Genomic DNA, 17,213 nt, shown 5'->3' with positions numbered 1-17,213 from the left:
CTCCGGTCATGTGCGGGCAGTGGCTAGATATGTATCAATTGATTTATAAGCGATCAGAACGCAGCGTTTGATTAATGAACGCCGGTCATCTTTCGCCGCAAGCCCTGACCACACGGTCAGGGGCCCATTAATCATGCACAGAATGGGCCCAATAAATTAGAACAAAATGTTCTGGAGCTGGGATTGATATTTTTATTTTCCACTTTAAAGCGGCTTCTCACAGCAGAAGCAGAGAGAGTTTGAAAACCGGTGTCTTCTGAATATTGCAAAGAAGTTTAAATAAATATTATCTTGTGCAATTAAAATAAAATATTTTACTTCTTTAAAAAAACAGCTTGGAGTTAGTGTATATTATAATAAATCAGTGAAAATAACGGACAATGAGTAAAGTAAAAAGGATTTGAGGAAAACTCACAATGAACAACAAAGTATGATGAACCTTCAGTACCAAACGCAAAACCAAGCGAGTTTTATAAGCAATTAAAATATCACGATACGAAGATTATCATTCGCTTATGATTGCTGCTGTTGAGATCTCCATCAGGCAAGCTCGCACTGCAGTAGCTTTAATTTAAGCACAATGTGTACCACTCCGGCTCAATGTTGCTAAATTCACCATCGTCAAGTGGTGCCAGAACGGGGCAAAAGAGCAAATGCTAAAAATAAATCACCCTCACATCGGCCCACTCACCGAGCGCCACCGATGGCGGTGGCAGAGTGATGATGAGTTTTCCTGTTGATTTATTGGCTAAAGCGGTGCGAGCTTAATTGCTTCACGCTACCGACGCTGCCAAACTACTTCATCAACCAACCTTCGCGTTTAATCCAACGCGCGAAAAGCGATTATGATCGAAAAGGGTTATGTACGAGATGTTTGGGAAGAATGATTGCTAGGATGATGTGATCACCTGTGCACTGTGGAGCTGGACCGCTGGACTTCGATTCTTGGCTGGCCCCGAAACGACATGGAACGAATCGGAACTATTCTCTACACTCCCGCCGTTGGCAACATTGAAACACGTCGTGTATTTTGGAATCTCATCAAAGTAAATGGGGAAAAAAAACAACAAAACGACCTCACTTCCCACCGCGCTGAGAAGGGAGCTAGCGAGCTAGAACGAAAGTAATGAGAACGTTATAGCTCATCAGACGAACAGGAGGCATTGCATTCGGATAGGGAAAGCTTCCGTAAAGTTCTCCCGTACCCCAGCACCGTCGGACCGGGTGCCGATAAGTACGGCCTGAAACCAGCAGAAGATCACTTCACACCATCCAATTTCCTCAACAATTATAATATTTTCACCCCACTAGAACTCCGTACCGGGGTACCCAGACAGATAATGAAGAGGATCGAAATGATCATGCGGGTTGTTTCCTTCGCGCTATCGAATCTGCTGCGCTTTCCCTGGGTTGGGTGGGGAAAATTAATTTCACGGATCGGAACCAAGATCACAAGCGGAAGAATGATGGTCACAAAGGTTCTCAGCCACCGCTCGGCCTTATCTAATCAGCCGTCTCAAGCCGATCGTCAAGACAGTTACTTTTTTCTCTATTTCTTCTTACCGTTCAGCTCATTGTTTTCTTCGCCTTAAGGATGCGGTCTTGAGGATGACCCCGGGGAGAATGTTCTATGTTAGGGCTCATTCAATTATTACGTAACGCTGATAGGTGGGGTAGGGGGTCAGTACCAGCGTTACGATTTGTTAAATGGGGGGGAGGGGGGGTTTTACTTTTTGTTACGTAACATACAATAAGATTATACTAAGATTCCAGATTCATAGTATTTGTATAAAAACATAACTTATTTAAGGGATTTCTATACAAATTCCATATTACCTATCTACTTGTGAAGTCTTTTGGTATCTTCTGCTACCCATTCACTGAGAACTTCTGGTGTCTACTCAGATGGTGATTTTGGATTCCTGTGTGTTGTAGTGGATCCACTTAGCATCCATTGTCACATATAAAGCATCGTCGACTCCTAAAACTTACATTAAGCTTGAAAAGCTCTGAACAGTCTTAGAATGATGCATTAAAGTTATCCACTATCGTAAAGAGCTTCATACATCAAACATTATCCATACATCAGTTAATTATTCAATATCATTTAGTGCTAGTACGCTTATTCACGGTACAATGATCAACTTTCAACAACTAGAACTTGTGGCATCATCATGGGAGCTTGGATGACCGTGTTTGAAGTCCAGTATACCAGCTAAAATAATTGATTTTAATGGTGCTGAATTTTACGATGCTTATCAATTCAATGTAACCGTTTTTTTCCAAACCAAATGCAATTTTTTATTGACATTCTAAATTAATGATGTTCAATTAGGTGTTAAATGACAACAAAGGGTGTGAGTTTGTAGTTTTCCGGCGCATCGTGATCTTGGCCTGCTTCAAGGGTCCTTTAAACCACCTACGGTCGAGCGCCTGCGTTAGCCAATCCATAATCCCGATCTGTCTGTTGGACTCATCAAAGGCATCCCTCTAACTTAATTTGAGCCTACCAAGCCTCTTCTGTTCAAGAGGACGACCAAAAACGCTTTTTGGACAGGGTCGTCCGGTGTCATTCTCATGACGTGACCAGCCCACCTGAGGTTCGACAGGTTCGCCGTACAACCCATAGAGCTCATCATTGTAGCGGCTCCATTGTCCTTCCCCACATACGGGGCCAAAAAAAATCCTTCTGAGCATCTTCCTTTCGAACGCGGCTAAGAGGGTTTCGTCAGTTTTGGACAAAGTCCATGGAACAATGTCCAAAATTGACAATTTTTGCGTTACGTAATAATTAAATGAGCCCCTAGTTACCCGGTTACAGCAAGGGGAGTCGGCGCGTGAGAGTCTTACCGAGTTGAGAAAGCGGGAAAACTATCATAAAAGGAGATAAACAACACAATTTAACACTCGCGGTATGATCATTTCCCATCGCAATCCCAGCGCGCCAGCAACCTGTAATGAGCCTCTACCAGCATTAACCCTGCTATGGATGGGGTCTCGATGAGAAAATGATCTTGATGGTCGGACATTACTTTTCATGGCCGGTTCCTCCAAATATTGGACGTACCTTTACAGGCCGTACTTGCCGCACTTTCGATACATCTCGTCTCGTTTTTTTTCGAGAAAGCGAAAACATTCAGTAGCAAACAATAAACTAGTACACGCATTGCTACAATAAACATAACCAGTACAACGCGTTGGGAACCGAACCGTCCGGCAGCATAATGGCCACCGTTTAGGAGATGGGGGAAAATCGACGGGAGTTAGCCAATAAAACGAATGGAACCGTTTTCGGCAAGGCCCACTTGAACTTAACCTTCGTGGAATGAAAGCTCAACTACCCGAACTGGCTAGCAAACTCCACTATTCATATCTTAATTAATTTAATTTTATGAAAATTCGCTCCCACCGCATACCGGACGCCGTGCTGGAATGAGAAATTCCCCAAAAAACGGTCCAAAAGGGGAACCGTTTAAGGTTGTTGCATAGGGGTTGCCTTTTTATTTCTCGGGATTTCTTGTGAAATAGTGAGAAATGTTTTAGTTCACTGGCCAGACTTAGGAAAGACACCAAGAACGGAATGATATGCTCTGTTTTACAAATCTGCCTCTACCGTGTCTCTACCTAACGCACTCGTTGTTTACATTCCTGCGTGGTCAATCGAACCCCTCTTTTTTCCCGTCGTACGGTGAGAATAGGGCTCATTAAATATTCATACGATTCCCGAATCAATTAAAACAATTCGGGTACTATCGATTGCTGCCGGGCTCCCGGGAATCGAACTTCCCCGGTACGGTGCCAGACTGCGGAGTTCCAGCCGATGGTTGTCGCCTTCCCGTAGACGGTCGGTATGCGAAAAATGGCACTAATCTAATCATGATTTTCAAACTTTCCGATTTCCTCGATCGTGCAGGAACGATGTGAATGTGGATGCTTTGCTGCGATGCCATTGTACCATTGCTCCCCATCATCTCCTCCCAACAAACACGCGGGGGTTCTCGAGTTTCATTAGGTTGCAGTGCGTGGTGAGATTTGTCGGCGTTCGAAAAACTCCTACCCCCGAAATGTCCGAATGACCCGTCGCCGGTTTTCGATGCCTTGAGGCAAACATCGGTACGGTTCTGGTTGTTCCGCGTTTGGACGTACGTTTCAAAGATGGGTTAGCTTGCTACGGGGCACGATATGTTGAGACGAGAACCTTTTTCCCCCCTATGTCCGTGTGAGAAACTCCAACGTGAAGTTACGGAACCGATCGGAAATAGCTATCAATAGCGATAGTCATTGGCCGGATGGGGTTTAGATTATGCGGAGTCGGGTGTGTGTGTGGCTGCCACGAATTGGCGGTGGTGCCAGAATTGGGTAACACGCTCCCAACACCTGCGGGCAGTGGGAAATGATTTTTGGCCAGTCATTGGAAAGGTGTGCGGCCAGGGCGATTGAGTGCGTTTCGCGTTTCCATCAGGGTCAGGTCCGTTCGGTCAGATCAGGTGTGTGTGTATATATACGCTTGATGAAGTTGTCTTAGCGATGATGAAGTTGATTGCGACAGTGGCAAGGAACGGATCACCCAAAAGGGGCTTTTGCAGCAGACATGTTTGAAAAGTTTCACAAACATTCGAGTGAGTGTTTGGCTCATCAAAATTGATCAACCGCGGAAGTGAGGCTGAAACGGGATTGATAAAAGGGATGACTTGTTTCTTCGCTGTCAAGAAACTGACAGGAACTCTTCAAAACAGGCTGCGCACGGTCGAGGGTTCCAAATTAGTGATGGTGTTATTAAAATTGATACCGAATGATGATCACGATGCCATCGAGTATTTTGGTGTGGTGAAGATGAGAAGAAGGTACATTGTTTTTTTTTTGTTTATTAGATAAATTTGGAATAAATTCGTTTTTGGAGTCCGTTGACATGTGCTCAGGAGTTATCTGAGAGTTTACATTGCAGATTGAAATAGTCTATTTATTAGAATATTAGTTACATCAAGGAATAATTAGTTTTGTTTCTACTCTTCTATCAATCAAACATATAATAACTAAACCGTTAGTCATCTTATTCGTCTACCATGGGGCGTTAGATCTTCGAAAGTATTCTGAGGCCATTGCTGACCTTTCTTGGTCAAATTGGTCAATTATTTGAGGAAGGAAATAGTATTGGAAAAATCAGGAGGATTTATATGGCATTAGGAACAGGTCATATTGTGTGTTTAAACCAGTAAGTGAAATATTTTTGATATGTTATTTTCAACGATTTGACTTTGATTTCGTCTTACCTAATGCAAAATATCGATCAAAACCGAAATCAATTTATTTAAGGAGATTTTTCTCTAATTTTTTCAAAGTGTTGTATAATGATTTTTAAAAAGCCTCTTGAATTTTTCATTAGCCAATCAGCCGAAAAGTCTACATGTTCTGCAGAATATAGCAACTTTTAGAGAAGCAAAGCAATTTGATGGTAAAGATGAAGCAATATTAGATGGTGTAAGGCTCTTTATTAGGGGCATATTTAGAGGCAATATTGTGGCCTCTAATATAGAAGGTCATATATTAGAGGCAATATTAGAGGCTGTGATGCCTCTTTATTCCGACAAAGTATTTTGTACAAAAAATAAAATATTTACAAAATAAATATTTGTCAGAAATCGGAATTAATCACATAGATGCAATTGATAAAAGGTCCATAGAATACAAATCCTAAATACAATCCGAATATAATTGAATGCTGTTAAGCTAACCGATTGTGTTAACTTAAAGACGTGCATTTTTTTGTTGTCCTTATTAATCGTCAAGTCCTTTTGTTTACGGGTTTAAAAAATAGTATTAATATTTTCGTTAATTCTTGTGTGAAGTGATGTGCAGACAGTCAAAAGAACAACAGTTAAATTTGTATTGAAAATATTATTTTTATAGACAATTTTATGATAACGGGACAAATAATAAAAAAAATCTGTACGAACAATGTCCTAAATAATGTTGAATCTCAAATGCTGCTCCATAAATCAATTCGTTAAATTTTCATGTAGTAAAAATAATACAAGCATAAAACTATCGCCACGACTGGACGTGATTCATTTTGTGGACGCAATTTTTCACCATTCTGTGTGCAAACGTGAAAGTTTAATCTAATACCCAATTTCTACGCTCTAGATCGTCTTTTCTTCGCTTGCCATTTTCCACCTCATATCACGCTTCTCAACCGTGTGTGCATGTGTGTTTTGGCTTGATTGCAAAAATGAACTTCCGTATCCTCCAACCCAGGGCGCATCGGTTCGAGACGGTCGAGACGGAATCAATTTTTCCGTCTAAAGTTTTCCACGCGATGGCCCCGAAGCAACCGATGGCCATTAATCAATGCGCTGGGGAATAATATTTCTTGTTGATCGACACTTTATTTGTTTTGGGCTAGTGCCGGTCTGGCTAGCAGGCCGCCGCAAAGGGTAGTGCCGATCAAGATTCGCGATATGCTTCGGCCTGTGTGCAACACCAAAAATGCAAGAAAACCATCCAGTACGGGAATGTTGGACGTCTACGGGAAATGGGGAGCATCGCGCGCCCAGACGACACATTCCCGAGACGGTACCATCATTTTCACATAATTCACTCCCGTCCGGCCACATTAGCTCCGGGTGTCTGTGCATCGAAAAAAAAAAACACGACGTTTAGCAACTGCCAACCATGTTTCGGAGCAGCCAAGGTTCAAGGCGGCATCACCTTTTGACACACACGTACACACGCACACACATTCGCTTGGCGATGCGCTTCAAATCGCGGCAATGTTCTTTGTGTCTGGGGTCGTAAAGTGGCGCTACGCGGTTTGCTGTTTTTGGAAAATTCTTGGAAAATTCCACGTCGTGACGCGACACTCTTTGGTGTGTTTGGGGCGAGCAAAAAACCCCCTGCATAGAGAAGGCCGATTAATAATCGCCCTTTGCGGTGTTTTGTCGCCTCGCTACAGCCCTTCACAGCTAGTTTTGGTGAAGGTTTCCAACCAATGTCACGGCGTCGGCAATGGGAACGCTCCGTTTTCCACGACGTACACTGCTCGTCTTGAGCGGTGAGCCTAAATTTAGGTTCTGCCCACCAGTTTCGCGGAGGGTTTTCCCTTTTTTTGATTGCAGAGAGCGTGGCAGAGAGCGCTTTGGAAAACGCGTGTCTCTGAGAACGCTCCGGCGGAGCACTCGCGAGAGAAAAGAGAAAATCCAAACAAATGCAAAATTCTAAGCAATGAGACCCCGTACGTTTTGCTCTCCGCAGCAACATGAGTGGGTTTTTGTTTACACATTCTCTTTCCTCCAAAATCCCACGCCGAACGGGAGCCACAACAAATGAGAGATTTATGCTGGCAGCATAAAACCGTGAGAGCAAACTTTTATGCTGCAAGCTCTCTTTTGGAAATGAGTGCCCGGTTGCTCATTTTATGCATCTCGATCTCCTGCTCCTGGGATGCTGTCGGATGAGCGTGAGCTCCTTTATGCTGTGAGAATGAGCGCATGTTTGAGGGAACTTCTCACGCTTACTACGGCCGGCTCGCATTCGAAGCAGAAAACCGATAAAAGCAAGCGTATGTTGCTGAGTGACCCGCAGTCAAAATATATCATCCGAACGGGAACGTGTCGGTCGCACGGTCGCACAAAAACCTTTGCCACAAAACTTCGTCAAGGGCGCATTTTTCGGTACGCCCTGGAATCGCGAAACGGTCATTAAAATCGTATTATCGATGCAAAGCTATAGTGTGAGACATTTCGGAAATAATATCCATAAATCATAACGCTACTAGTTTTGATGATTTCGTGAACAAAGCAACCGGCAACTTGCAACATCGTTAAGACTGGAGTTTTTAGATCGATTTCCGGAAGATAAAGAACAAGTTCACTTCCCTCAAAAAAAGCCTCCCCTCCAGGTCGTATTTTCTTATCTGCAGTTCACGTCGGTGTACGTTATCGACCCCACAAGGATTTTGTGACACCACGTAGTTAGAAGACGAGCGGAAACGCTGTATACATAGGCTATGTGATTGTTCGTTTGTGTGTGTGTTGGTGTGTTTACGTCTCTACGGAACTAATGCCTAAAATTGTGTCGAGCCCGGTGTGAATTGAGACTGGAAATTAACGGGGCACCGGTCTTATCATCCTGCGGAAACCGTTGTCAGCACGAAACCTCCAGGCGACTGACAGAAACATATCAAGGAAAATTTTCACCAAACTCCCCGTAAACGTTCTCGGTGTGTGCGCGCTTTCACCGTAAGTGGTACGAGTGACATTACGGTTGAATATTTTACGTTTCCCTTTTACGTGGCCAATCCAACGCCGCCGCAAACAAAAAAAAAGAAGTGCCTTCCCCTGCAAAAAGAGCGTATGTCGGTGTGTGTACATCAGTAGCAGCTGTGCGTGCGTGCGTATCGTGTCGTGTGACGTGTGGCCATAACTTTGGAGCCCAACGCCGTTGATTGGCTTCCACGAGAGTTCTAAAATTTGTGCTCCCCATACTGAAGAGTACGCTGTGACCGTGCCGTGAAGAAGTCGCAGCCCTATGCGTGCGTCTGCGGTCCGCTTGTGACGGTGGTCTTGTAGCGTAACGCAGTGACACGCGGTGGTGCAACCAATTTTTGTGGCCGACAATGAAGGGCCAACTGGTAGGACTTTTGGTGCTAGTGGTGGCGACCGTTGGTGCGGTTTCGTACTGCCCCAACCGGTGCGTCTGTGACGACGAGAAGCTGCACGTGACGTGCGGCGAGGGCGAGCTGGATGTGCTGCCGATCGCGCTCAATCCCTCGATCGGCCGGCTGGTGATAAAGTTCAATCGCATCAAATCGATCGACTCGTCGATACAGTTCTACACCGAGCTGACGATGCTCGATCTGAGCTACAACCATCTGCTCAGCATCCCCGAGCGGATCTTCATGTACCAGAAGAAGCTGCTGCAGCTGCACCTGAACAACAACAAGCTGGGCGCGATTACGAACCGCACGTTCGGCGGACTCGACGAGCTGCGGGTGTTGAATCTGCGCGGCAACTTTATCGACGAGATCGGTAGCGAGATGTTCCGAGCACTGCCGAAGCTTGAGGAACTGAACCTGGGTCAGAACCGTATTGCCACCCTGCACGCCAGTGCTTTCGATGGGTTGGCCAATCTGCGGGTGCTGTACTTGGACGACAACTCCATCAGCACCATCCCAACGCTGTCGCTAACACCGCTCAAGGGGTTGGCCGAACTGTACCTCGGCACCAACTCGCTGTTCCGCGTGCTGCCGGGTGCCTTCGAGGGGCTAACGCAACTTCGCCGGCTAGACATTCACGGTTCGATGTTGGTGAACATCACCGGCGAAACGTTCCGCGGTTTGGAGAACATCCGCTCGCTGGACATCTCGGACAACCATCTGCTGAAGGTGCCGACCGTGCAGCTGAGTGGGTTGAAGCGTCTCGAAGATCTCACCATCGGCCAGAATGACTTCGAAGTCATTCCCGAGGGGGCATTCTTTGGGCTGTCGAACCTCAAGTCGATCGACATCTCCGGTGCGTTGAACCTGCGCCAGATCCAATCGGGTGCATTTTCGGCCAATCCCAACCTGGAATCGATTACCATTGCATCGAACAAAGAGCTGCAAGAGTTAGACGAGGGTTCGTTTGCGGGACTTCCGCACATCCGCAAGATATCGCTGCGCGACAACAAGATCGCCACCTTCCACGAGGAACTGCTGCCGTGGAAGCATTTGGTCGAGTTTGATCTCACGGAGAACCCGCTCGTGTGTGACTGTAATGTGCTGTGGTTGCGAAACTTGCTGCAGCGTCAAAATCCCGAAACGGAAGAAGACGCCCAGATCGTTTGCAACGGCCCGGACCGGCTGCACGGTGAGGCGTTGCGCGAGCTGACGGCGGATCTGCTCGGGTGTCAGCATTTGCAGTCGAAGGAGCGTGCCATCTTCGGGGCCATCATCGTTGCGTCGGCCGCTAGCGTCACGACGCTGGTGCTGATAGTGTACCGCTTGCGACATCGCATCCAGGACGTGCTGCGGCGGATGGGCTGGGGTGGAAGTAATAAGCGGGCCACGCTGCACGAGGAGAAGGACGTGGAGGTGCAGAAATCGCTCGGCGAGGTGGAGTACCATCAGCCGCACTGTAACATCTACACGTACAACTACCACCCAGCGTACAGGAACTATCAGCATCCGTTCGGTGGACAGTACACGCTACCGTATCCGCACTATCAGTCGCACAGTGCCGCTTCCGCTTCCGGTGGGCATGGTGCGGTGACGACAGCTACGCTGCAGCAGCAGCAGCCACACCACGTCCACCAGCAGCCGGGCCCGAATTCGATCGTAGCCGTCACCGGTAGCTACGGTGGTGGACAGCAACCCACCCAACAGCAGCACCATCATCACCATCAGCAGCCACCGCTGCCCCAAACTCCCAAGGGCACACTCAGCACCTCCTCGTCCACGACCTCCTCGTCCACGTCCTCGTCGGCACTGTCGTCGACCGGGTCGACCGTGTCCGGTGTGTCGGCCCAAACCCAATCCTCCACGATCTACTCACCACAGTACGCGCACCACATATACGAGGTGCCGAAAAATATGGCCGACACCTAAGCGGCGAACCGGGGGATAGATTTCGCACACGCACATTTATCACAACACACACACACCGTTTTCTAGCAAAAAAAAGGTACACCACTACTCAGCACTAGCGAGCTCCTTCGTGAAGATAGCGCGTCACCAAACTCACCAAAAAAAAAAAACAGAAACTCACCACTATCTACAGTACTCACACAAGTTAGTATTAACTGCATCGTTGTTGTTAGGATGGGGATGGCCAGTTGGTTGGCCAGTCCCAGCCAGCCCGGGAGTAAAGTAGGGCCGAAAATTCAGCATTACTGATAGCATCCCACGGGAGTTACGGGGGTTACGATGAGTCATATCGCGAGGAACTCGTTCATCGCTAGGTTTAGAACGGGACGTTCCATACGTTATACCCGCGGTTCAAGGGTCATTCATCAAGTTTTCAAAAAGGGGACTTTACCGGTGCAAAAAAGCGCATTTTACTTTCTAGTCAATTTTTAATTTATCTATCCTGAAGGAAGTATAGTGAAGTTGTACTGACACGTAAAAGGAGTACACAATCGAAGCAATCTCTCGTTCTTAGGCGTATATGTTTAATTTTTATGCAAAAAAAAAAACAAAAAACCGAAAAAACAAAAGAGGCACAGACTAATATATTCTTTCCCCTCCCCCTTTTATTTCATAGCATGTCAAATTAAACGAGCAAAAACGAAGGCTATTACAAATCAAACAAGTACAACCGTTTCCACGTGCGTGCGTGCGTGCGCGCATTTATGTGAGTGTGTGTGTGTAAACATTTCCAATCGGTGGAAACTTCTCAGTTAGTTGTAAATATTATGTAAATAAACTTTTTTAACGTATACTGATAGAGGAAAAGTCAGGGGCTGGGTGGGGGGGTTGGGGGGCGAAAAACCCCCAACACGATGTTACGAGAAACGTCAACAAAAAAGGCACAGGAACATGCAGGAATGTTATGCAGTGGTTCAAACCATTAATGGACTGTTTGTTTTTTTTGTTTGGGCGCTCGTTTGTGTGTTTCTGTTTTCCCAAACCTTAAGAATCAAAAAACAAATTGAAACTCGTGAACAAATTACCGCAAGTGCAAAACGAAATTTTGTTCGATGTTTTTCGCGGTTTTAATCGTTTGCGCAAAAGTTGACGATCGTTTGCTGTGAATGGGTGAGGAAACGAGATCCCGGGAAAAGGGGTCGCACTTTTCGAAGCACTGGTGATGGTTTTGTTCCATTCGTCATCTACAGCCACCGGCCATGATTTCGCATTATCAGCCGCGGATCAGCAGGCGGGCATAGTTCATAATCGGGTAAAATTCGCGAGCGATCTCCTCGCCAGGACTGGGAAGAACTGAGGGAAAGATGTGATGGTATGCATGGAAGGAGAAGGAACAACATTTTTTTACACCGTTTAGCAGCATAATCGAGAATGAGATGTTATTATAGTAAAACAAAGAAGAAAAAAAAGCAAAACCGAACGAACTCGTACATTTCTAAAACCACACATGCAGCAAGAAACACACACTGATACACACCAATTGGTAGGCATACGAGAGTGCGGCTTGGCGCAGTATATGGAACAGATCGTTATAGTCAGTAAACATAAAAGCAAAACTTGTACTCGTATTAAAGGTAATACTTTGTATAGTGATGTAAGCGAAATGAAATGATACGCGTAAGCTAAGCGAGGGGCGAAATGAAGTGAAACGAATGGAAAGCAACGAAAGACACGGTGAAGAAAGAGCGAAATTAATAAAACAAATCAAACTTCAGATATGAAAAATCTCGTCTCGAACAATATATGTGTGTGCCAACGAAGAACAATGAAAGAAATAAGAAACACTATAATTGGATGAAGGAAGCAGTAAGTATAATGTCATTTTGTTTTTAATTACCCGAGTACGAGGGTGTGAGCCGTGTCGGGATGGAAGATCGAAAGGAATCCGGGGATGAGGTTGGAATTTCGGGTAGTGGCGCCTGCTGAGATTAATTCATTTGTGATGCGCCGTCCTTCTTGGGTGGCATGGGATCAGGTTTGTTAATGATTGGGCGCCTACCTTGATGAAGGATGGTAACGTTGTGAAGCGTTTGCAGACACAATGTTTGTTTGATTTCCGTTCCTTTATCATGTAGGTCTATTCTTTCCTTGCAACGGGACAAAATGTGCTAACTATCTTTGGTACAATCGTTAAGTTTTTTTGAATAAAGATTAATAAAAAATGTAAGTATTGCACCAGCAAAAATGTAAAATAATGTGAAAAGTATTCTCAAAAAAATTCGGCAATGCTTTGCAGGTAGAGATAATTGGATGAATTTTTAACATACAAATTGATGAATATTTTGTTTAAGTCGTTTACAAAACTATACTTTGATACTTGTCATTTTATTTTGAATAATTTTGATGATTTAATCAGCAATCAGTAATCGGTAATTAATAATTTAATTACTGACTTAATCTTTCATTACATCAGTAATGCAGTTGCGGGTAGAGATAATTTAATACATTTTTTTAAAAATATATGCAAATTGTATCTTTACAAATTCATTTACAAAACTTCCAATTTACAAACATTTAAAGTGATAAATGTTATTATCACTTTATGTTGAATAATTTTGTTAACTTAAATTATTTATACTTTTCATTAATTGAGATTGAGATCAATCGCAAATAAGATTAATAAACTGAACAAAACGTGATTTGAAGGAATCTAAATTCTTCTGCATTTCTTCTGGTAGAGCCGTACTGTTTACTTCTTCTCGAGCGCCATTCGATTCACGAACCAGAGGCGAGTGGAACGCATTACCTGAATGTGTATTATTATAGAGGGAATTAAAGTGTTCAACTAGCCTAAAGCCACCTTGTATTCGTTGGTTTTTATGTGATATAAACATCATATTTATGTCAAAAAATATTTATAGCATAAAATGTCGACTTGATTCATATCCGAGGAAGTTCTAATATTTATTAATATTTTTGGGAGATCAAAAAGCTTTGTCTTGGAATTCAGTTAAATCGTACCGAGGTTAGCTTCCGATCGAATTGCATTATAACAAGTATACCATCCTGCTGCAACACCTAAATTCTTATCGCCATGGAGACTTCAAAGACTGGAGGCAGCATTTCAGCGTAAAAGTATACAGATCTGAATTTGAAGATGGTTTGCAAAGAGCGCCAAAGAATTGATCACCATCACTGTTTAAGACGTGAAAGATGTTCGTGTTGGATTCAAGAATGCTTTCTCATGTTGGAGCCAACATTCAGTCATTTTGTACATCAGGTGGATTCTGCAGCATGGACAGTTCCTCTTCCGGAAAAATCGAATTTCCAAACTCTTTACTTGGTTGCCACCGAAAGAACTTATTTTATCGGTACACAAATATCATCAGGCCTGCCTTTTCTGAGGTTCTTTGACTATTTACCCGTAGCTAGATAATCAGTCCTTCGTCCTTCGGAGATGGGACTTCGGACTGGTCCTGTAGGGTGAAGATCGGCGCCGCAACCATCACACCACCGGGCCTCCTTAAACAAAGAAGGTTACTATAAGGAGAACTATTAGGACGTCAACACCATGCACGTGTACACGTGAAACTAAAACCGATATCAAAATTTGACATAATAGCATAAGTATATACTTCGTACCTAATGATGCATGGTTGATGGTGAGAATTTGCATATGAATTAATTGTACATCAATTCACATTCTTTATCTTTACTGGACTGTACATAATTCAAGCGTTAAAATTGAAGATTATTTTAAGATGTCGATGGTAGTGGGTCTCATCTTAACTGGATTAACACTCGTTATTAACGGATTACTATTAAATGCACCCATATATGCATTATATCACATGTTTGAAACGTTAATAAAACGTAATTTTTTTCTTGTCTACAAATGGTTCTCCAAAAATTCTTAATAGAATTAGACACTAGAACGAAGAATTAATGAAAAAATAGGTTACATGTTAGAAAGAAATCGCTATAAACAAATTGTCGCGAAAATGAGATGTATTTAATTATACTTGAATTCTTCGTGAAGCAAAATTATCAAGAAAATGTTCAGAGCACTTGATTTTCAACATCACGACTTAGTAACTACAAACGATCAAAGCTTATCAGTGTCATGACATATCAGACCAACCCAGCATTCAATGCTCTTAGTAATGTGTGGGTACAATCTCATCAGTGCTTGTAGACCTGAACACCGAAAATGGGTTTAATCAACATGTTCAACGCCACATGCAATCGTTCCTGATGGTTGGCAGCTAATTTTTGCAGTCCCTTGGAGACGAGTATGGTCACTTAATCAAACCCCACCATGACCATACAGCTGCTCAGCAAAAACACAATCTACCAAAAGAAAGTAAACGCCGGAGAAAATTGAGACTAGGAAAAAGGATTGACATAAGAACCAGTCGTTAGAATAACGTTGTGAAAGTGAAGATGCCTTAACGGAAATAGACAAAACACGCAGGACAGTGGATATTCTACTTTTTCTTATTTTTTCTCTCTGCCAATAATGTTTAATAATGTTTTAACCAGAAATTTCCGTCCGTGCTGGTCCGTGCAGTGTCATTTTCTTCAAAACACTGGGCGCCTCCATAATTTTGTAATATTAAGAAAATTAGTATTTGATTAATAAAGTTACTATTTTTTTATGAATTAAATTGTAGTTTCAAAAATTTCTGTAAGAATTGTCCGTTTACAAATAAACAAAATCAAATAGGAGTTAAATCACTCACACAAAATCATCAGCATCCGCACCACAGAAAAGCCACACCTTCGACGCTTTTTTGCTGTCCGCAAATGGAAAAAAATGAATCGGCGAAATACAGTTTTGGAATGTTATTTTTCTTTCTTGCCTCTATCTCATCGTATTTGTGCCGTGCTTGCCCCCCCCCCCCCTCCTCCCCAACTCATAGGCGTTGTTTACCGGTGGGAGAAAATTAAATGAACGGGAAAATGAAGGTTCCATCGTGTTCATCGGCTTTCGGGGTTCTATGGGTCCCGCGATTCAACCGATGCCGGTCCCATCAGTGCTGGAAGTTAGGCAAGCATTAGGCAAGCACTGTACCACGCTCAAACTGCACGCACACCAAACCACCAAGCCTGTCGGAAAGGACTTTCACCTTGTAGCCGGGACCAGAAGCTACAAACATTTTCCATTTGTTCGGCTCCGGCGTACCGGGGTCCGGTGGTAAAGTTATTCCACGCGTTCAATTTAGTGTGGGACGAAGCTTTTTTTTCCCACGACACATCGGTGTGGGAAGATGTAGAGCGAATGGGGCGGGGCGAGGAGGGAAAAAACGCAGCAACCCATGGGTGAGCAAAGAACAGGAAAAATTTCGCTTGTCGTACGAGCGCCCTGAAACCCTCTAACGATCCGGTCAAAGTTTGAACGATTACATGTTGTTGCCACAGAGCCTAGTCGGGTTTCTGTGACTCGGGAGACTGTGCAACAGATAGATAAGCGGCTACTGCCCCCGTCCAATCTACATCCTGGCCCATCGTTACTCACCGCTTCGGTCCCGGCCACCTACGGCGGCCATATGATCGCGTTGGATGCTTCAACCAAGCCAAACGGTGGCCCGGTGTGTGTGTGGGTGTATGTGTCGGCACCATCATCTTGCCGTTTTCTACGACCACAAGGACGACGGTCCAAGTTGAATAACATTTTGCATCCTTCATCACAGTTTTGCGTCGCTTCCTTGCATGGTCCCCCTGGTCGATTAGGCATGGTAAGTTTTGTTACGTTTCCGATAAGAACAGATATTTCAGCCAGTGCCGGAGCATGATTTTGTTTTTCCTCTTGTAGGTAATGCCTGTCGCTTCGTACTTACTTACACAAACCCATCAGCCCAATTGATGTTCCACGCATAGGCGAAAAAAAAGGATGAAAATCAGACCGAGGTACAACAAAAAACGGGCATCCCTTTGATTGTGAGTGGGCACGGTTAATAATTTCTTCTGCAATGAAATGGCCGATCGGTACCGGTTGTGGGCCTGCTAACTAATTTTGTCTGCACGTAATGAAGGGTGATTTAATGAAACGAGTGTTTGGAAATGGTTTGGACAAGGTGACCCAAGTCAAGTAAATATTTTAGTAGCTTAAAACTTGTTTTGCTTCTTACCCGTATACTTGAACATCTTTATTTATGCAGTACTTCAAACATATTTTGGTACTTTGATCATTATTTAATTTTCTATATTATTACGGCATAATTATTTATGTTGTATAAAATTTTACCTGTTTGGTCTAGAGTAGGTGTCATTATGTTTGCTATAACTTTAAAAATGGAATCCTTTTTTTCTTAATGATATAAAATATTTTAAAAATAACATTTAGTATTTCTTGCAGCTTTTTAAAATTGAGTTACTGAATTGACAGTTTGTTATTAAAACTAAATGGTTTTTATGGAAACCTATGGAAGTACAAACCGTCTAATGTTGGAGTATATTATGAACATTATTAATTTCATTTTTGATTGTTTTCGTTCAATAATTCGTTTATTCTTTTCTTCTTGTATGTATATCTTTGTGACTATGTCTGTTTTATTGTTTCATTATGCGGTTTACATTAGTTTTTATTGAAATGTATGAAGTTATGATACTTTTCGTATATTTTCTACATTTTACACTCTGATACCGAAAA

The 17,213-nt window shown here is 43.5% G+C and overlaps 1 protein-coding gene across 1 annotated transcript; it reads left to right on the top strand.

Moving 5' to 3' along the window:
* The first annotated feature begins 8,333 nt into the window (after window positions 1-8,333).
* LOC128297426 (leucine-rich repeat-containing protein 15-like) lies at window positions 8,334-11,407 on the top strand. The gene has a single exon (XM_053033059.1). It carries the CDS (start codon window positions 8,615-8,617, stop codon window positions 10,580-10,582), a length of 1,968 nt encoding a protein of 655 aa, XP_052889019.1. The 5' UTR covers window positions 8,334-8,614; the 3' UTR covers window positions 10,583-11,407.
* Window positions 11,408-17,213: the final 5,806 nt, after the last annotated feature.

This window comes from Anopheles moucheti, chromosome 2, assembly GCF_943734755.1.
Source record: "Anopheles moucheti chromosome 2, idAnoMoucSN_F20_07, whole genome shotgun sequence".
NCBI classification, from domain to species: Eukaryota; Metazoa; Arthropoda; class Insecta; order Diptera; family Culicidae; genus Anopheles; species Anopheles moucheti.
Note: the sequence above shows the minus strand (reverse complement) of the source record. Positions and strands in the feature narration are given on the sequence as shown.

Excerpts from the sequence above, each read along its gene's own strand:
- LOC128297426 (XM_053033059.1), top strand. The coding sequence starts at position 8,615 with ATGAAGGGCCAACTGGTAGGACTTTTGGTGCTAGTGGTGGCGACCGTT.